Source organism: Rana temporaria, chromosome 5 (genome assembly GCF_905171775.1).
Source record: "Rana temporaria chromosome 5, aRanTem1.1, whole genome shotgun sequence".
NCBI lineage: Eukaryota > Metazoa > Chordata > Amphibia > Anura > Ranidae > Rana > Rana temporaria.
The window spans coordinates 267,171,014-267,192,618 of record NC_053493.1 but is presented as its reverse complement, the minus strand read 5'-3'; the positions used below and the strand labels follow the sequence as shown (position 1 = coordinate 267,192,618).

At 41.6% G+C, this 21,605-nt stretch overlaps 1 protein-coding gene across 1 annotated transcript in view; it reads right to left on the bottom strand.

Moving 5' to 3' along the window:
• Window positions 1-8,408: 8,408 nt before the first annotated feature.
• SCGN (secretagogin, EF-hand calcium binding protein) overlaps window positions 8,409-21,605 on the bottom strand; it is a 107,465-nt gene continuing 94,268 nt past the window's right edge. Inside the window, exons 10-11 of the mRNA XM_040353825.1 lie at window positions 18,552-18,620; window positions 8,409-9,020 (exon numbers count right to left, since the gene is read on the bottom strand). Coding sequence (XP_040209759.1) covers window positions 8,892-9,020; window positions 18,552-18,620 — 198 coding nt within the window. The 3' untranslated portion in view covers window positions 8,409-8,891. The remainder of the gene's footprint in view (window positions 9,021-18,551; window positions 18,621-21,605) is intronic.

Genomic DNA, 21,605 nt, shown 5'->3' with positions numbered 1-21,605 from the left:
GCACAGACTCCTGGGAATGTAGTGGGTGTAACTTTCCAGGAGTCTATGCACTCCCCAGTCTCGAAGAATCATGTGACTTGGACAGTACAGGTGCTGAAACCTGATCTGAAACCTATTACACTGCTTGTGCAGCACTGAGCATGTGCGAGATCTGCAAGGCTGAAATCCAGGAAGTCATACAGTCTGGCTTCATGATGCCCACACTTAAGATGGCCCCAGTCAATTTCTATTTTATAAAGTGTCTAAATGCTGTAACAACCTAACAAAACGGACCTTAGTTTACAGACTAACTTTACTAGAATACATTAAGCTTGTGTATTACAGGGGTATTTATATTTAAAAAGTGAAATTGTGGCCGGAACTCCACTTTAATTAATTAACTGTCTGTAGTCTTTTATCAGTGACTGGAAAAATAAAATTTTGTGGATGTCAACTCTTCTTACTTGCCAGGTACATGTAGGCAGGTGGAGTTCCCCTTAAGGATTGCTCTGCCTATGCTGGAGGGGATTGTGGGAGTCCCTATATATATGCTGGGTAGGGTTTTAGGTTTGGGGCTTCTGGCTGTGAGAGAAAATAGGTCATGTTCCAGGGCTTGTGCTATCCACATCAGGATAAGGGGTGATGTTGGATCCATTCTTTGAAGCTCACCAAAGGGCAAATGGGTTGGCATTAAGAACAAGAGGCTCGGAGCAGGGACATTATTGTACAGAAAGAGGACATTATTATAAGGTAGAAATTGGTGCATCCCCTAGTTCTTCCCTGTCTGGCCTACAGCTAGGGACACTGAGGATAGGCATTCCATCTAAACCAAATACCACAAGCTAACTTATGTTTATGTTTCATTGTTTTCAAGCCAATATTTGGACTTTGCCACTATTCAATTCAATGTTCAACTAATGAATTATTCAAGTGAAAGAATTTGTCTGAGCAAGAAACCTCTGTGTGATATTCTAATGGTGTTCAACACAGGCAATGTCTGAAAGTGGAGGGAGAGGTGTATTTATATGTTCAAACTTGGCTCTCCGAGTCCTGGAAGCTTGTCTGTGGACCAAGTGTGTGAGTACTCTTGGGGAGGTGGGGTTTAGGTGAGGATGGGACAGGAGGCTAGAAAGTCTAGGCCTAGTCTAGGCCTCATGCTACCATCCTACCATGAGACAGTATTGGTTTAAGCTGAGCAATTTGTGACACCATGCAACCTGTATGTAGTGGCTGGTGCTCGACTGGCAAGGCCAGGTGAAAATGGGCGGTGTACCACCCTACACACGCACCACACCAAACAAGTCCAAAAAACACATTGCCACCCAACTTTCTTCTCCCCCTCCCCCTTTATTACCACTCCCTTCACTCTCCCTCAGTACCGAGGATGAATAAGAAAAAAATCAATAGATGTACATTACATTTATTTGACATTAAAAAACAGAAAAGATTTCTGGACACTCCACAACATAATTAGATAGAAAGTGTACATATGCAGGCAGGTGCCAAAATGTATGTTATAATTTTTGCCTGTTTTGGTAAATTATGTGTAAGTCTGCAGGGGTTAGCAATTTTTGTTTTCCCCCTATGTATGAATCACTTCCCCTTGTAAAGGGCATATATACTAGGAAGGCAGCCTCGGGTATGCAGTCTGGGCATTGGAGTGGTTTTGTGGGGACCTGTGTCAAGATGTGATCATCTTTGTCATTGACCCACCCTTCAACAGGATCCGATTCCTGGTTCTACTTGTATAGACTGACAATTGGTGGGATGCTTTGTTTGAACCAAAGTCTGGGCAGTGCCACAAGAAGGTACAGAGGGCAGCCAGTAGCAGCACAGCCAAATAATACTGTAGTGTACAGCAAGGAGAGAATCTGTTTTGTCTAAAGATGTTATGCCATTTTATATAAAAGTGTTTCAACATGTAAAGAAGTTTAATCCGTAAACACCTTTATTTAAAGAGGAGTTGCCTGGTCTGAATTACTTATAAAGGATTTTGAATTGTATTACTATGTATTATAGTGTATTCTTAAAAACTTGGAGTTGGGAGCAAGCCATGTTTAACCCTCTTGGTTAAGAAGAGAAAAACTGTGCAGAACAAGTGTAACTAAGTTAAGCCTTGAGGCTATGCATTTACATGTGAACATTCTAGTCAGCCTTTATGGTTGTGAAGTATATTGTAGGCGTGTAACAAGAAGGAGAAGCAGCCAACTTACTTCATTGTCCCCTAATTTGTGGCAGGGTCTCAATTATTGAACCTGCTGTGGTACAATGGATCAGTATAAACAGCGCTTGAAAACTAAAATTGGTAAGTGTAAATAAATTACCACGTAAAACATTACACAAATTATTATTTTTCATAAATAATGTCTCTTATATAAAGTGCTAGGGGCCAGATTCACATATAATTGCGGCGGTGTAACGTATGTCATTTACGTTACACCGCCGCAAGTTTTCAGTGCAAGTGCTTGATTCACAAAGCACTTGCCTGTAAACTTGCGGCGGCGTAGCGTAAATGCGTCCGGCGCAAGCCTGCCTAATTCAAATGGGGCGTGTATCATTTAAATTAGGCGCGTTCCCGCGCCGAACGTACTGCGCATGCTCCGTTTTGTAATTTCCCGCCGTGCTTTGCGTGACATGTCGTCGCACCGACGTAATTTTTTGAACGGCGACGTGCGTTACGTCCTTTCCTATTCCCGTACGACTTGCGCAAAAAAATTTTTTTTTTAAATTCGACGCAGGAACGATGGCCATACTTTAACATGGCTGGTCTAAATATAAGCCATGAAATAGCAGCTTTAACTATACACCGGGAAAAGCAGACTAGCGACGACGTAAGAGAATGCGATGAACGCGCGTACCTTCGTGAATCGCCGTAAACAGCTAATTTGCATACCCGACTCGGAAAAACGACGCAAACTCCACCCAGCGGGCGCAGAAGAATTACACCTACGATCCGAAGGCGTACGAAGCCGTACGCCTGTCGGATCGAAGCCAGAAGTCGTCGTATCTTGGTTTGAAAATTCAAACTAAAGATACGACGCTGCAAATTTGAAAATACGCCGGAGTATCAGTAGATACGCCGGCGTATTTCCACTGTGAATCTGGCCCTAGGTTCTCAAAAAGTGCATAAGTGCTCCAATATTATTGCTGATGCTCCACAAATATAGACGGTGTCGTGTGCCACACACTCCCCTCTTGTGACCCCACTCACCAAATGACATGGATCCACAGCTTTGCAGTCTGGGGTCAGAAAAGCTGAGATCAATAAGATCGAGTGTGAGACAAAGGGATTTCTCTGGAGCCTCTCACAATAATGGTTTCCATAGATGTTCAAAGGCGCTCATTTGTTTTCATATATGGGAGACAAAAAAGGAACCAATACTGAAGTACTGTATGGATGGAGAAAAGTTTGCGCTGGCTAGGTGCTACTTACAAAAAACTGACTAAAACAGGCATCAGTATGAAGCTCCGGGTGTGCCGCTGGTCGGCGTGCATTCAACCTAGAGCGAAGATTTCTTCAGTGGTTTAGAGAGCGGAAGTGAATGAACGCATTTCGTCCCTCCCCCAGGGCATGGGGTCACAAGAGGGGAGTGTGTGGCACATGACACATAAGAGATTATTTCTGAGGACATTGTACTTTCATCCTTGTGTCCTCGTCCGTCGCATCATAAAGAGGCGGCGTTGCATTCCTTGGACTTTGTCTGAGCTCTGAGAGTATACTTAGCTGCTACTGCTCCATTCTGGAGGTCAGACTCGCTGTTTGTTTTGGTGGCTGGTCCCAAGAAGGGCCTGGCGGTCTCGTCGGCCACCATCTCGAGGTGGATCCATCAGATCGTGATTCAGGCTTACGCCGTAAAGGGTCGGGCGCCCCACTTTCCTGTCACAGCGCATTCGACCAGGGCAATAGGTGCCTCTTGGGCTTTCCGACATCAAGCGTCTGTTTCCCAGGTGTATAAGGCGGCGACTTGGTCGTCCGTTCACACTTTCACTAAATTCTACAAGGTTGATGTGAGTGCATCTTCGGATGCTTCTTTCGGCCACAAGGTTTTGCAGGCTGTTGTTTAGAGTTGGAACCCCTCCGTTGAGGAGTACTGTTTTTGTTTTGGGGTGAAGTTTGTTTTAATGCTGTTCTCACCCCTCGTTTTTTTACACTGCTTTGGGACGTCCCACTTTGTCAAGATTACTGCTGTGTCCGTCCATGAACCAAAGAGAAAATAGGATTTTTGTACTCACCGTAAAATCCTTTTCTCTGAGTTCATGAACGGACACAGCACCCACCCCTCCGTTTTGAGTTTTCACTGCTTTTTGACGAACTGAGCTGCCAGATGCAGAGAGAGCGGTTATATCCAGAGGGACTGCTGCCTGTGCGGTACTGTATTGGGTGTGATGTGTTTAACACTTTCTACAAGTTTCTGCCTAGTCACTCCTAAATGAAGACTAATACCCACTTTGTCAAGATTACTGCTGTGTCCGTCCATGAACTCAGAGTAAAGGATTTTACGGTGAGTACAAAAATCCTATTTTTTTTGTAATGTTTTACATGGTCATTTATTTGCACTTACCAATTATATTCTGCAAGCGATGTTTATATTGATCCATCATACCTCAAGGTTTTAGTACCTTTGCGATAGCTGCTGCAGTTTTTTTTTGTTTTTCTTCTTTGAGGGTGGACGTTTTCTAGACTTCAGCAATAGTTTGCATTACAATGACAATGCTAAAAGTAACCAATTTGCATTCCCTTTTAGAGAGCCACGGGTTTTCTTTATGTATGAGGGTTTCCCAGTGGCTTCTGAAGAGTTTGTGCAGCATTGATCCAGTAATAGGCCTTCATCCAAAGGCACTTGGGGCAGGGCCATCTTTAATATTGATTGGACCCTGGGCAAACATTTTCTTGGGTCCCCCTCCATGCAATCTCGCTCTCCACCTGCCTGCACACCATGGACTGGGGTGGTGAGGGGACCCGTCAATAGACAGAAAACTCCTAGGTATCCTAGAACTCCTGGGATCAGTGGCAGCACTGGGGGGGAGGGTGTGATCAATGGCCATGCTGATTTTTTTTACAGATATAAAGGAGTTTCAACATTGGCCATCATGTAATAGGGGTTTACACTGACCTCTAATGTATTAGAAGCATTCACAATATCCACCAATGTAAGGAGGGGGACCTTCACACTGGCCACTAGTATGATTAAAAGGATTGTACATCAAGCCCCAATGTAATGAGAAGATTTACAATGACCACCAATGTAAAGGGGAACATTCACACTTACCACTAATGTAATAGGAGCATTCACAGCAACCACCAATGTAAGGAGGGATTTACACTGACCACTAATGTAACTGAGACACTTAGCCTGCAATGACATTTGTATGTGTCGGGAACACATGCAAAATCACTTTCCTGACATCACAGAAATGTGCTGCCCTTTAGCAGATACACAGCAGTGCCATTAATTGTTAATGACACCCTCACACATCTGCTGACATGCTGTACAACCCTGTGATTTGAAAAAAGCACTAGGGACTTTCTTCCGCATATATAGCGCATAGAGAGGCCAATTTAAATAATTGGGCTACCCTACACGTGACCTGCATCTTTATCCATCCTGTCAGTACACCTTTGCACCCTAAAACCCATGCTAACCTCTGCACCCCAAACTTTCCCCATCCTCTCCACTCCAACCCTCCACCCCTTTAACTCTACCTGCCTCCTCTGCTCATCTTTGCACCCACCTACCTTACTTCTATACATCCCCTCCTTGCTCACCTGTGCACCCAAAATGTAATTCTCTGCCTACCTCTGCACACCCCACACTACCCCCCCCCCCCCCCCACTACCAATTTGCTTACCTTTGCAGAACAGGCTGATGTAAGGGTGAATGACCACAGTTGCAGGCAGGACATTCAAGCATGACCCTTTACCTCCCCAGTGGACAGCATTCAATATAGGTGATGGATATACATATGAATGCCGCCTCTATTTACATATGAATGCTGCCTATGCGCGTCTATTTACATATGCATGCAGCCGCTATTTACATATCAATGTAGGTAATTTACATGTAAACACAGGGTCAGCAGGTGAGTCATCTGTACGCAACAATAGGGCAGAGCTGGGCAGCATTAGTAACAGCACTTCACACTGAGATACCAGGACACAGCACAGGACTAAAACTTCAAGGGACAAGGGAGTTTAAAACGGAATATTTGGCAAGTATGAGGTAGCTGCTTTGGGCCTCATAACAATGACAGGGCCCAGGGCAGCTGCCACTTTGCCCTGCCCTAAAGACTGCCCTGCCTGGGTGTGGGACAGAACCTCTATATTCAAGCTATTGTACGCTCAGTAGTGCAGTTTTGAAAGCATGTTGATCAATTTTCAGGGATTTTGCTGTTTTTACCAAGGGAAGGTACCAATTGCATGGGACCTTTCCTTGCCGATTGGCTCCCGCTGTGTGCTGGGAGCCGAGTGTTCCCAGCATACAACGGGGGACGGACGGGAAGGAAGGAAAAAACCCGTCCTTTGCCCGTATCGTAGGGCCAGAAGTGGGTGCAGATACTTGTCTGTAGACAGGTATCTGCACCCCCCTCCCCCTGAAAGGTGTCAAATGTGACACCAGAGGGGGGGAGGGTTCCGATCAGCGGGACTCCACTTTAGAGTGGAGATCCGCTTTAAGTAATTAAAATCAAAATTCTTAAAACTATTGGAAATCTAACTATGGCAGGCTAAGGGGTCCTCTTGTATTGAGGGGGGAAATCAGGCACTGTAGTCCCTGTGCACCCTGTGTACTCACTGTGTGCTCCCAACAGGCTCATTTGCCCTCTGCCTATTTATTATAATGCATGCGTTTCTACTGTGGAGGCTCTCAAAATTTAGAGTTAGGACTACAGAAAATACTGAGGTGCCTTCTGCCTTGACGTGGCTCTGTAGCTTATGCATGTATGTACAAATGTGTGCAAACGAAACCCCTGTTTTTAACACAATACTGTTAGGATAATTTGGTTGGCTGCAGGCTGCTCAGTAAGTTGAGTTGGGAATTTCTTTGGTTTTGTTTTACTGTACATAATCTGACAATGTTTATTAATGTTAATTAAAAAACGTGTGTTCCTCTGAGCTTTGTTTTCCTGGATTTCAATCTGAAGGATTTTGACCCTAATATGCAAAATATGTGACCTTTGAACTTTCATGATCATGGTTGGAGTATTCAAGAAAGGTTTTTTTTTGTAAAACATTTTTAATTAGTCTTATGCCGCGTACTATGTGATGAAAAAAAACAACGTTTTTAAAAACGTCACTTTAAATGACTGTGTGTGGGGGAAAACGTTGTTTTATGTCTTCTGAAAAACGACAAAAAAAAATTGAAGCATGCTTAAATTTTATGTGTCGTTTTTCAAAATGTCGTTTTTTACTTCACAGAAATTGACCGTGTGTAGCAAAAAACGTCGTTTAAAACAACGTTTTTACACCCGCGCATGCCCAGAAGCTAGTTATGAAGCAAGCTTCAATGGAAAAACGTGGTGGAACGTAACCTCGCTTTGCTAGAGCATTGTGAGAAAACGATGGTGTGTAGGCAACTTCGTCTTTGAAAATTGAAGTTTCAAAAACGTCGTTTTTTACTTCACAGAAAATGTCGTTTTTTCATCACATAAAGTGATGGTGTGTATGCGGCATTAGGCCCTGTACACACCTGAGCGATTTTCTGCTTGAAGCTTGTAGCTCTAAAACGCTCAACAAGCCAAATCTCATTCATTTCAAAGGCCCCTGTTTACATCTGAGCATTCTGTCACCTGAAGCAAAACACCTGAAGCTAAAAAAGGGTACATGAGCTTCTTTTTGGCAGATTACAAGCGTTTTTGGCCCCATGGACTTCAGTAGAAATGACTACAAGCATTTTGTAGGTCGTTTTCTGCTCAAACAGCAGCTCTCCACCCCTAATTTCCTTTCCCTCTCCTCCCTCTAATGCTTTCTGTTGGCTAAACAAAAAGGGCTGAAGTTGTAAAACACTCATAATAATCTTCTAAAACTCTTTAAAAATGCTTGTAAAAAGCTGCAAAAACACTTAAAAAAAAACAGAAAAAAGACAGTAAATCGCTAGGCTTAGCTGTGAATGGAGCCTTAGAGTCGGTTCACACTGCAGCGGCACGACTTCGGGGGCGACTCTGCATGTCGTCCTGAGGACGACTTCAGAGGCGATTTGCAAAACGACTTCTGTATAGAAGTCAATGCAGGTCGCCCCGAGCCGCCCCCGAAGTCGTACAGGAACCTTTTTCTAAGTCGGAGCGACTTGCGTCGCTCCTATTAGAACGGTTCCATTGCATTCAATGGGACGCGACTCGTCAGGCGGCTGAGCCGCCTGACGTGTCGCCCCAGTGTGAACCGGGTCTTATGGTTCCAGAAATTTGTTTTAAACAAGTCAATAATAACAAACTGGTCAGAATGTCAGATAATCTTTATTGTGAAAGGCCAGGTAACCAACAACTCTCACAGTTAGATTACTGTTTATTAAAAGAGCATAAAACTTTATTGTTCCACAACAGTGCAAAAAAGCACATACACTTATCAAGTGCTGTAATTAACTAAAACTGTTACTTGCAACAAATATTACAGTTAGAATAAAATTAAATATCTTAGCTTTTTTTACTTTCACTAGATCGTCATTGAGGAAAAAAATTATTCTTTTAAAGAACTCTAAGTTTTTATTCAATCATAGAGGTAAACAATTTTGCTGGAAATATTGGGATTCATCAAAAGCCTTTCATGCACTCAAAATGTGTCTACTCATGCATTTAACTTGTATTTTCTCCTAACTCCACAATCACCAAGTGTGACAAGTATCTGTAGCAGAACATGGTTACTCCTAAACCAGCAAGTTCTGACATAAGAAGAGGCACAAAAAGGCAGATTCTCCATGACTTCATGGGCTTATTTTCAGACCAAGACATAACGCCAGCTCAGACCTCTGTATTTTACCATCTCTGTTGACATCGCAATGGTTTAGTAGAATCTTACGGAATTTATCCAGGTCCACTCCAGTGATACTTGGCTGTTAACAAAAATATACAAATATAAAATTAGCAAATGTGAAAAGTTAAACCAAGCTTCACACGTTGACTGTCCCTAAATGTGTGTGTGATTGCTTCACTCCAAACTCTCCTTTATGACAGTGTAACTTGTACCATTCAGGAAGTGGACTTTATTCCTGGGCGCCACATTCTGTAGATGTGCTCCTGTGTTTGTGCTGGAAGCACTAAGAATGAGCTGTTACCGACAGCTCCGGGTCTCGTTCTAACAATCACGATCTGGGAGAACTGGCTCCCAATTGTGCAAATCACAGTGATCACTACTGTGAAGACCCGCCCAAGTGTTGTTTCTCCTTTGTGATGCACTGTATCATTTCCTCCTGGTTAGAGGAGAAATCTATAAAAAAATGTTAATGAATAAAAAATAAAAATAAATAAATAAACAAATAAAGATTAACTATATCAGAGCTTGATCTAGTTTAGCGAGTGTCAGTGTTAGACCCCTTTCACACTGGGTCGTTTTGCAGGTGCTATTGCGCTAAAAATAGCGCCTGCAAACCGACCTAAAACAGCCACTGCTGTGTCTCCAGTGTGAAAGCCACGAGGGCTTTCACACTGAAGCGGTGTGCTATCAGGACGGTAAAAAAAGTCCTGCTAGCCGCACCTTTGGAGCAGTGTTTTTACCGCTCCTCCGCCGCTCCTGCCCATTGAAATGAATGGGACACACGGCTATACTGCGGGCAAAGCGCCTCTGCAGAGGCGCTTTGTGGTGGTTTTTAACCCTTTCTCAGCCGCTAGCGGGGGTAAAACCGCCCTGCTAGCAGCCGAATAGCACTGCAAATTTGGCGCAAAAGCGCCGCTAAAAATAGCGACGCTTTACCGCTGACGCACCTCCCACCCCAGTGTGAAAGGGGTCTTAGTGTTTGTGTAAGGGATAGTTAGTGTAAGTGTGCCAACTAGTGGCCGTTTTAGGGTAGGGTGTTTTAGGTGCCAGTGCAAGTGCTAGTGTCAGTGGGCCAGATTCACAACGGAGTTACGGCGGTGTATCTCCGGATACGCCGTCGTAACTCTGAGTTGCGGGGTCGTATCTATGCGACTGATTCATAGAATCAGTTACGCATAGATTTCCATAAGATCCGACCGGCGTAAGTGTCTTACACCGTCGTATCTTAGGCTGCATATTTACGCTGGGCGCTAGGTGGTGCTTCCGTATATTTCCGCAAGGAATATGCAAATTAAATAGTTACGCCGATTCAGAAACGTACGTCCGCCCGGCGCATCTTTTTACGTCGTTTACGTTGGGCTTTTTCCAGCGTAAAGTTACCCCTGCTATATGAGGCGTATCCTATGTTAAGTATGGATGTCGTTCGCGAATAGGGCTGTATGTAAGTTACGTTCACGTCTAAAGCATTGACAAGTTGCGGCGTAATTTTGAGCATGCGCACTGGGATTCTTTCACGAACGGCGCATGCGCCGTTCGTAAAAAAAAACGTCAAATACGTGGGTTCACACTAAATTTAGGTAAAACACACCCACATCATCCACATTTGAATTAGGCGGGCTTACGCCGGACCACATACATTACGCCGCCGTAACATAGGGCGCAAGTTCTTTCTGAATACGGAACTTGCGCCCTAATTTACGGCAGGGTAACGTATCTGAGATACGTTACGCCCCGCGGATAGATACACCAATGTATCTGAATCCGGCCCAGTGTGTTTTAGCTAGGAAAAAAAGGTACTATGTTTAGTGTCAGTGCCAGTGTATTTAGGTAGGACAAACCCCCCCCCCCCCCTGTTACAAGTACAAATGTAGAAAATTTCAAGGGGTATGAACACTTTTTCAAGGCACTGTATCTATTTTATGCAATACTTAGACAAAGTAAGTACAAAAATATATTTTTTGACCAATTTTAGTTAAAAAAATTGCATTGCTGTAAAAAGTGTACATTTTATTCTTAATTTTGTTTATAAGTAAGTTTTCACTAAAACACTAAAAATGAAGAAAACGTTTGAATATTAAGGTTAGTAAAAAATAAAAAAAATCTGAAGGTAAATAATAGTTGAATGGAGATAGTGAAGAAGAAGTTAATTGGGGAAGCTGATTAGGGTAAACTCATGGCTTGTACACACGATCGCGATTTTCAACGAGAAAAATGCTTTTTTTTTCAGCTGAAACTTGTCTTGCATACACACGGTCACACTAATCTTGGATGAAATTCCAAACGTCAAGAACGCGGTGACGTACAACACGTACGACAAGCCGAGATCAATGAAGTTCAATAGGCAGTTCAGCTCTTCTGCTTGATTCTGAGCATGCGTTTTTTTTCCGCGTTATAATTGCATACAGACGATCGCGATTCCTGATAGGTTGCTCTCAATCTTTTCTTGGCCGGAATTCTCATAGAAAAAGTGCGATGGAGCATACACACGGTCAGAATTTGCAACAAAAAGCTCACATCGCACTTTTCTCTTTGGAAATCGCGATTGTGTGTACGAGGCATAAAAGTTAATAAGGGGTTACATAGAGACAAATGTTATTAACCACTTTAAGACCGCCCACCACACATATACTGCGGCAGGGCAGCTCTATTGTGCAAAACAACGTACCTGTACATCGTTTCATGCAATAGATACTGTGGGTGCGATTGCTGCACAGAGGCAGAATGTGGATCTGCCTATGTAAACAATCCAGTTCTGACAGGGGGGACAACATGGAGATCTGCTGTTCCTAGTGATCAGGAACGGCAATCTCTGTGTTGTCCAAGTGAGCCCACCCCCCAAACAGTTAGAACACACCCAGGGAACACAGTTAACCCCTTGATCGCCCCTAGTGTTAACCCCTTCCCTGCCGGTGTCATTTATACATTTATCAGTGCATTTTTTATCACTGATCGCTGTAAAATGGTCACTGGTCCCGAAAAAGTGTCACTTGGGGTCAGATTTGTCCGCCGCAATGTTGTAGTCCAACTAAAAAATCGCAGATTTACCAGTAAAAACATAAAAAAATATAAAAGTCCATAAATCTATCCCCTATTTTGTAGACGCTATAACTTTTGCGCAAATCACTATACGCTTATTGCGATTTTTTTTAACCACAATAAAGTAGCAGAATACATATTGGCCAAAAACTGATGAATAACATTTTTTTGGGGGGGGGATATGTATTATAGCAGTAAAAAATAGTTTGAAATTGTCGGTCTTTTATTGTTTATAGCGCAAAAAATAAAAACCGCAGAGGGGATCAAATACCACCAAAAGAAAGCTCTATTTGTGGGGAAAAAGAACATCAATTTTATTTGGGTACAACGTCGCACAACCGTGCAACAAATGGCCTGGTCATTAAGGGGGTAAATCCTTTCCAGGTCGAAGTGGTTAAAAAACAAAATTGCTTTCATACCATTTGATTTGCAGATGAAATGAAACAAAATAGATACAAAAGTAACAATATTACTTTGTATCTTTCTATTTTGTGTCTGAAGAATATTGATAACGCAACAACTCCAACAGAGAAGTGAATTGCCAGCAAGTGGGAGGAAGCATCACTGGACCCTGTGTACTTTGAGGACTTCTTTAGGTGTATCCTCAGCTAGTTAACTAAATAATTGTTACTGTAACATTTGACAAGGGTTACTGAACATTCACATATTATACAGTGTGTGTGTGTGTGTGTGTGTGTGTGTGTGTATATATATATATATATATATATATATATATATATATATATATATATATATACATATTTCTGGTATAGAGCAATGAAAAGTTTTTAGCTAATGAAAAAATTGCTTTCTAAAGAAAATGGGGCAGATCCAGGTAGATCGGCGCATTCTTCTGTCCGGCGTAGCATATCTATGATACGCTACGCCGCCGTAACTTAATTTTTTTTTGGTATCCTAAAAGAATTTCCGCCGTAAGTTACAGCGGCGTAGCGCAACTTAGGCGGCGTAAGGGCACGCAATTCAAATGTATGTGATGGGGGTGTGTTTTATGTAAATACGTCTTGACCCGACGTAAATGATGTTTTTTTTCAACTGTGCATGCGCCGTCCATGGGGGTATCCCAGTGCGCATGCTCGAAATGAAACCGGAACAAGCCAATGCTTACGACGGTGACGTCATTCTACGCAAAGCCCTATTCGCGAACGACTTACGCTAACGATGTAACATTTTCAAAATTTGACTCGGGAACGACGGCCATACTTAACATAGGATACGCCTCTAATAGCAGGGGTAACTATACGTCGGAAAAAGCCGAACACAAACGACGTAAAAAAATGCGCCGGCCGGACGTACGTTCGTGGATCGCCGTATCTAGCTAATTTGCATACTCGACGCGGAATTCGACGGAAACGCCACCTAGCGGCCAGCGTAAATATGCACCTACGATCCGACGGCGTACTAAGACGTACGCCTGTCGGATCGATCCCTCATTCAGTCGTATCTTGTTTTGTGTATACAATACAAAGATACAACGGGGGAATTTTGAAATTACGCGGCGTATCCATAGATACGCCAGCGTAATTCGTTTGTGGATCTGGCCCAATGTGTGTATTTTTTATGTGTCACTACAAAAACAAACACCACAATACCATTTTAATACAAGTTGTAAAAATCATAAATAAATAAATAAATAAATGTAGCTAAGGGGGAAGCATATTAGAGTGATTAAGGTAATAAATCACTGACGTTTAAAAAATATATATATATATTTTTTTTTTCACTTGGCAGGTTGCTTAAAACTAAATTAGTGCAGATCGTATGAGGTTCCTTTGAAGTCGTAATAATAAAATACATTGTAACTAATGTGTTTATAGGAAAACCCTGCCTTCAGGGCTTCAGACAACACAACCCAGAACACAGCTGTCACAAAGTCTACAGTTTTTTTTTATACTTTTATTTTTAATGCTTATACAGAAGACAGTGCCTCTTGTATAAGACAAGCTTGCAATTTAGAGGTTTTTAAAATTCAAAAGCTTCTACAACACAGGCCAGGACTCAACTGTTAAAATTAGATTTGGTCCTGATGATTTCAAGCACCTTGCCAGAGGGCCACCCAAGGGGATAAGCCTTTTGTGTCTTATTACATGTTTTCTCTGCCTACAGCACTACACTTTTGCTTCTGATAAAATGGTTGTTCCCTATTTGTGTATATTGCTTGAAATTAAAGCCATATCGGTACCACTAAAGGTTATATATGTCCCATTATTGGCACTCCTAACACTGTTAATTAGCATAGGATGATACAGCTGTGCAACATTAACATATATTTTCAGATGTGTTTTGAAATATGAAAAAGATAGGTCCTCTTTGCAGATTGCTGTGGCTTGTCCTGAAAAAACGTTGTTTTAATATATATATTTGATCTTCTTTAAATAACTAAGTGTTAAGTGCAGCATAGTTAAATTGAAATACACATCAGTTATACCTTCCTAAAATGTCAAAGTCAACTTGTTCTATAATCTTTTCCAGCAAAATAATTATTTAATCATCCATTATGACCTTTGCAAGGTCAGTCGGTAATCTACTTGTAATAGGAAATCACATTTTAATCAGCTTTAATCACAGTGTGGCTTCAATACAAAGACAGGAACCCAGCACCTTAAGGTTTAGAATACACTGCATGAAAATGTGTAGCACTTTTGTCCATACTTTATTTGTATTTTCTAGTGAATTATTGCAAATTAATATTTTGCATTCTTATATACAGACAGCAGATGGAGCTTTCCAAATATTTTCTAAAGTGTATAAATTGGCCTAGAACGGGAAATAAGGGTACATTTTCTGAAGGGGACACCTGTTCTGGTTCAACTGTCTAATAAGAAATTCCCACTATTTTGGAGGAATGTCCCTTTACTTCCTTTTGCATCACGAAGACAGGAAATTAAGGGAAACCTCCCAAACAGGACACCGATGGGATAAAAAGAACTGACAGGAGTTTCAATACTTCACCACTTTATTCAAAACTATAAAATTAAAATGCTGGCTATTCATACACTTTAACAACAGTGAATGAGCTTTAGAATAGGACCTCATTAACACTGTACAACAAAATGCACAATCGAATCAGCAGAATGATCTAAGCTGCCGAAAGTGATATGGCTTGAGGATGAATTACTCCACACTACTCTAAAAAGGCAGACAGCAGACTGCCTTTTGGCACTGCTTTGTTTATCTTCAAACCATTTATTATCAGGTCAACTCAGATAAAAAGAAATGCGATCTGAGTGTCCATGATGTGACCTGGTGATTATGAATGGCCTGTTGATTCAGAACAACCATTGATTATCAAGCAAGGCAGGTTGATTATCAATGGCTTTTAAAATAAATTAAATAGATACAAAAAAACACACAGTATTCGTTTAAAACCAAATTAAAAAAAACATCAGAATTAGCTCAATAAAGTGTATACATTAAAAAAAACTAAAAATAATTGCAAATTATTTTCAAGTTGCTGTTTTTGCAAAGTTTTAAAAAATATAATGGGACTCTAACACCCAGAATGCCTTTTTCCCCCATTTAAAAAAACCCATAAAATAACAAAAAATACACCAAAAGGAAGGAGAAAAAAACCTAGGGGACATTATTTGTATTTTTCAATATTTTTTGGAGAAATGTTGGAATAATTATTGTTTAATAGTGGAACATAAAACACTAAGGGGCAGATCCACAAAGATCTGCCCCGGCGCAGCGTATCTGAGATACGCTACGCCGCCGTAACTTACTTTTGTTTGCTTCGAATCCAGAAAGAATTCGCGCCATAAGTTACGGCGGCGTAGTCTATCTCTCGCGGCGAGTAGGGGGCGTGTTTCATTTAAATTAAGGCGCGTCCCCGCGCTGAACAAACTGCGAATGCGCCGTCCCTAAATTTCCCGCCGTGCATTGCGCTAAATGACGTTGCGAGGACGTCATTGTTTTGACGTGGACGTAAATTCCGTCCATCCCGATTCACGGATGACTTACGCAAACAAATTTTTTTTTTAAATTATACGCGGGAACGACTGCTATACTTAACATTGCGTACGCCACCAAATAGCAGCTTTAACTATACGCAGAAAAAAGCCGACTAGAGACGACGTAAAAGAATGCGACGGCCGCTCGTACGTTCGTGGATCGTCGGAAATAGCTAATTTGCATACTCGACGGGAACGCCACCCAGCGGACGCTGAAGTATTGCATCTAAGATCCGAAGATCTTAGATGCAATCCCGCCGTGCATTGCGCTAAATGACATCGCGAGGACATCATTGTTTTGACGTGGACGTAAATTATGTCCATCCCGAATCACGGACGACTTACGCAAACACATTTTTTTTTTAAATTATACGCGGGAACGACGGCTATACTTAACATTGCGTACGCCACCAAATAGCAGCTTTAACTATACGCCGAAAAAAGCCGACTAGAGACGACGTAAAAGAATGCGACGGCCGCTCGTACGTTCGTGGATCGTCGGAAATAGCTAATTTGCATACTCGATCGGAATGCCACCCAGCGGACGCCAAAGTATTGCATCTAAGATCCGAAGGTGTACGAAGACGTACGCCTGTCGGATCTAACCCAGATGCCGTCGTATCTTGTTTTGAGGATTCAAAACAAAGATACGACGCAGGAAATTTGAAAGTACGCCGGCGTATCAATAGATACGCCGGCGCACTTCCTTTGTGGATCTGCCCCTAAGCATGCACCAATATCAAGCAATAATGAAAAAAAAAAAAAAGTTAAAAAAAATAATTTAAACCAACAAACCATGTAATTAGTAGGTCAAGTGAGGACATGATAATCATGGAGCTTTTGTATACAGACAACAACCGTGTGATCACAGTGCCTTTGTATACAAACAAAGAGACATCAGCAAAAGGTCGCTCAACCTACTATTCATGCTTTTTGCTATGCAAACAATTAGTATGTCATACAGCAATAGGGTTTAAAAATACAGGTACAGGATTAGCAGGTCACGGAAGAGCCTGTCAATCACATGATTTTTTTTTTTACATCTTATAAGAGGACAATAATTTCACCATTTCCAATATTTTAAGGGGATGTCAGAAATTTTGTCAAAATTTTGGTGAAGGGAAAATTGTCAATTTCACTCATCTCTACAGTTAAAGGGGTTGTAAAGGTAAATATATATATTTTTTTTAAATAACAAACATGTTATTCTTACTTCCACTGTGCAGTTCGTTTTGCACAGAGTGGCCCCGAACCTAGTCTTCTGCGGTCCCTCTGCGGCTGTCTTGGCTCCTCCCACAAGAGCTGACCCCCTTCTTGGGAAGCGTTCTTCCAAGGGGGTTAGCTTGTGGGTGCACTCCCGTTATAAGCCGGCAGCTATAGCCGATGACTGTATCACTCGGCCTGCCCCCCCGGTGCGCTGCGTCATTGATTTGATTGACAACAGCGGGAGCCAATGGCTGCGCTGCTATTAATCTAAAATGGCGAGCTGCTTCATAGGATGCATTAAGGTGAAAAAAAACATGAAGCTTTACAATCCCTTTAAAGCAGAACTCCAAGTTTATGAAAAAAAAATCCTCCTATACTGAGTCCTGCTGTTTATTTTTGTTCACATGTTGCCAGTCTGCCTGAAATTGCCAAGTAAGTAATATTTCTGACTGCAGATGAATGTCCTACTTCTATAAGTACAGTAAGCATTGCACAACCACTTATCACCGTTATTTAGAACCCCTCTATAGTCTCAGAGACTACAGAAGTGAAATCAAGATGTTACCAGCAATGATGGTGTATGGGATTTAATAGATTGCAATTTTTATACAATTCTGCCAAGATATTTCTACCCACTGAGCCCTTCTTGCAGCTTGCATTGGGCAACTATGGGGTGTGGGCAATGATCACTTTACACAGTACTCCCCTTTCATCAACCACAAAATTGCTCATAACTTAGCAAATACTTCATGAGTTTCAAAAAGCATGAGACTTAAAGTAAAACTATAGGCAGAACTTTTTTTTACATTTTTGGATAGAGTAGGGAGGGTTATAATGCCTGTTACATTTATTTTCATCATATGTGTCCCATAGCCAAACAGGAAGTGAGAGGAAATCCCTGCAAATTAAGAAAATCCTTTTGGGGCCACCAGGTCACCAGAACTAGTGCGCCCATTGGAAGATTTCCCCTCTATTACTTTTCTGGGGACAGCCCAACATTTGGGATTTTCTTTTAATTTCACTTTCAATGATAATGGTAAATAGGACAAATAAAGAGGGTCAATCTTCCTAAAGGGGGCAATACAAACTGACAGGGGTTCTAATCCCTCCCCACTCTATACAAAATAACAAATTGCATTTAGTTATACTTTAATTTCAGGACATGACACCAACAGCACGCCAAAACTACCTTCTGTTTCCATGGGGCTCAGACGAGGCACAATATATAACAAGTAATATTTTGAGAGTAGTGGCAGATGTGAGAGACAACATATTTGAGGGAGGTGAGCAAGTTGGGAAAGATGGAAATAATAATAAATCATTAACCAATGCTGCTAATTTGGAAGGCTGAGCTTATCAAAGCATTTTTCAGGTTAATATTTGGCTAGGAAACTCACCTTTACTAGTTCCATCATGTCTTTAACAAATCCATCAACTTCAGGACCTTCAAGGGCTCCTGTTTTACTCTGGAAAAATATTTTATATCGTTATTCAGCATATCCCCCTCATATCTACTTTGAATATTTTTGTTAATCAATTTTTTTTTACTAGTTGATAGTTTATATATACCTAAAAACATATATCTATATCTATATCTATATATATATATATATATATATATATATATATATATATATATATATATTATCTTTTCTAATAAATAAACACTATATCTGAAAAAGTGAAGACGGTGAAGATCATTAACAGGTAAGAAACAGTAGAAACAAGAGTCCGTGTTCAAAGAAAAGCAAAAGAGATCTCAACAGCTTGAAATGCTCATTCTCTTCCACCAGAACCACCACTCGTGAACATAATTTGGGGTCTAAATACACCCCTGTTGTAATTGCTCTTACCAAAAGGTACTGTATATACAGCGTTGTATGAACTCAAAATTGCCTCTCCACTTCTTCAGATTCAAAAGGGTACATAAATGCATCCAGTGACTGGTGCTCAGATATAGAGGTAAAAAAAGCCACAATAGTGTAATACTGTATAAACTTTTTATTTATAACCTCTCCCCTTTAAAATTGCATTTACAATATATAAAAAATTCAAAGGCAATACATCACATCACATTGGTGCAGCGGGAGCATATCAGGGCGATGTTTCCATGCCTCCGTAGTCCAGCCAAATCACCAAACAAACACACTTCCGTGTATCGCGAGCTGCATGATGACGTCACCTAACTGACAGCTACTACAACCAACCCAGACGCGTTTCGTCGATCATCGACATCATCTGTGTCAGTAAGGTGATGTCATCACACAGATCACGATACACGGAAGTGTGTTTGTTTGGTGGTTTGGCTGGACTACAGAGGCATGTAAACATCGCCCTGATATGCTCCCGCTGCACCAACGTGATGTGATGTATGGCCTTTGAATTTTTTATATATTGTAAGTGCAATTTTAAAGGGAAGAGGTTATAAATAAAAAGTTTATATGGTATTACACTATTGTGGCTTTTTTACCTCTATATCTGAGCACCAGTCGCTGGATGTGTTTATGTACCCTTTTGAATCTGAAGAAGTGGAGAGGCATTTTTGAGTTCATACAGCGCTGTATATACAGTACCTTTTGGTAAGAGCAATTACAACAGGGGTGTATTTAGACCCCAAATTATCTTCACGAGTGGTGGTTCTGGTGGAAGGGGATGAGCATATCAAGCTGTTGAGATCTCTTTTGCTTTTCTTTGAGCACACACTCTTGTTTCTACTGTTGCCTACCTTTTAATGATCTTCACCGTCTTCACTTTTTCAGATATAGGGCCAGATTCAGAAATCTAAATCTAAATCTAAAATAGATACGCCGTTGTAAGTCCGAATCCGCGCCGTCGCAACTTTAAGCGTATGCTCAAACTGAGATATGCTTAAATGTTGCTAAGATACGGCCGGCGTAAGTCTCCTACGCCGTCGTATCTTAACTACCTATTTACGCTGGCCGCTAGGGGCCTGTACACTGATTTACGCCTAGAATATGTAAATCAGCAAGATACGCCTATTCACGAACGTACGCTTGCCCGTCGCAGTAAAGATACGTCATTTACGTAAGGGGTTTTCAGGCGTAAAGATAAACCACCAAAAACATGGCGCAGCCAATGTTAAGTATGGACGTCGGAACCGCGTCAAATTTTTCAAGTTTTACGTCGTCTGCGTAACTCGTCCGTGAATGGGGCTGGCCGTAAGTTACGTTCACGTCTAAAGCATTGACGATTTGCCGACGTGATTTGGAACATGCACACTGGGATACGTCCACGGACGGCGCATGCGCCGTTCGATCGAAACGTCATTTACGTGAGGGGTCACACTTAATATACATAAAACACGCCCACAGCTTCAACATTTGAATTTGGCGGGCTTACGCCAGCCCCAATACGCTATGCCGCCGTATTTTCGGCCGCAAAATCTTTGAGAATACCATACTCGCCTCTCAAAGTTACGGCGGTGTAGCGTATAGGAGATACACTACACCCGCCTAAAGGTATGTGAATCTAGCCCATAGTGTTTATTTATTAGAAAATATATATAGATATATGTTTTTAGGTAGCACCGCCTTGATATGTAATGTGTTGTTAATGCATTGTATGTTGTATTTCCTGTAAGGCCCTGTAAGGGCGGCGTAGCGTATTAGGGCTGGCGTAATGTAAGTGTCCTGTAAGGCCCTGTGGTAAGCCTTTACTAGTAGCCACTCTGGGATAATTATGTAGCCTGCTCAGATTGGCAGAGGTTGTTACTCCAATCCGAGCAGGTTTAGCAGGCTCTGTAGTCATCAACAGAGTGCATCACGCACTGGGATTGGCTGAGCAGCGCATATACTGAATACATATAGCTTTACAGAGCACCCGGCAGGCTGCGTCCTCTTCGTTCTTGAACAACGGTATTACCACACAAGGGGGTCCATCTTATACGGTGAGTAGAGCACAAAACCACATTTTTAAATTCAATATTAGGGGGTCGTCTAATATGCCCAGCCGCCTTATATGACGGCAAGTATGGTAACCTTTTTTTGCAAATACCGTAAACATTAAAAGAGCCCTATTGGTTTTCATTTTATCTTTGAGGAATATATATGTGCCCACCTTTGGAGTGGAGGAGACAGAGTGGTTTTATTTCAGGCATCTTTTAAAAGGAGGGGCGCTAATAGGACCTAGTTTGCAGTGGAAGAGACAAGGTAGTGCTATTAAATACTGTATATCCCATTTAAGGGGAAAGTTGCAGTATGGTCCTATGACAACAAGGTTCCACCGTTTGGGGGGAGAGTCCATCTTATTTATAGATTGGGAAAGAAACACAAAGTCTTGGTGTGTGTCAATGTTTTCAATGCAGGATTCACATGGAACAGCATGTCAAGATTGAAGACTGAAGAGCATACTTTTGGGTCACATTTTAAAAAGGGACAGTATTGTATAATTCTGAAGAGCAGGACCTTTATGGTTTTTATTTATTACTGTGA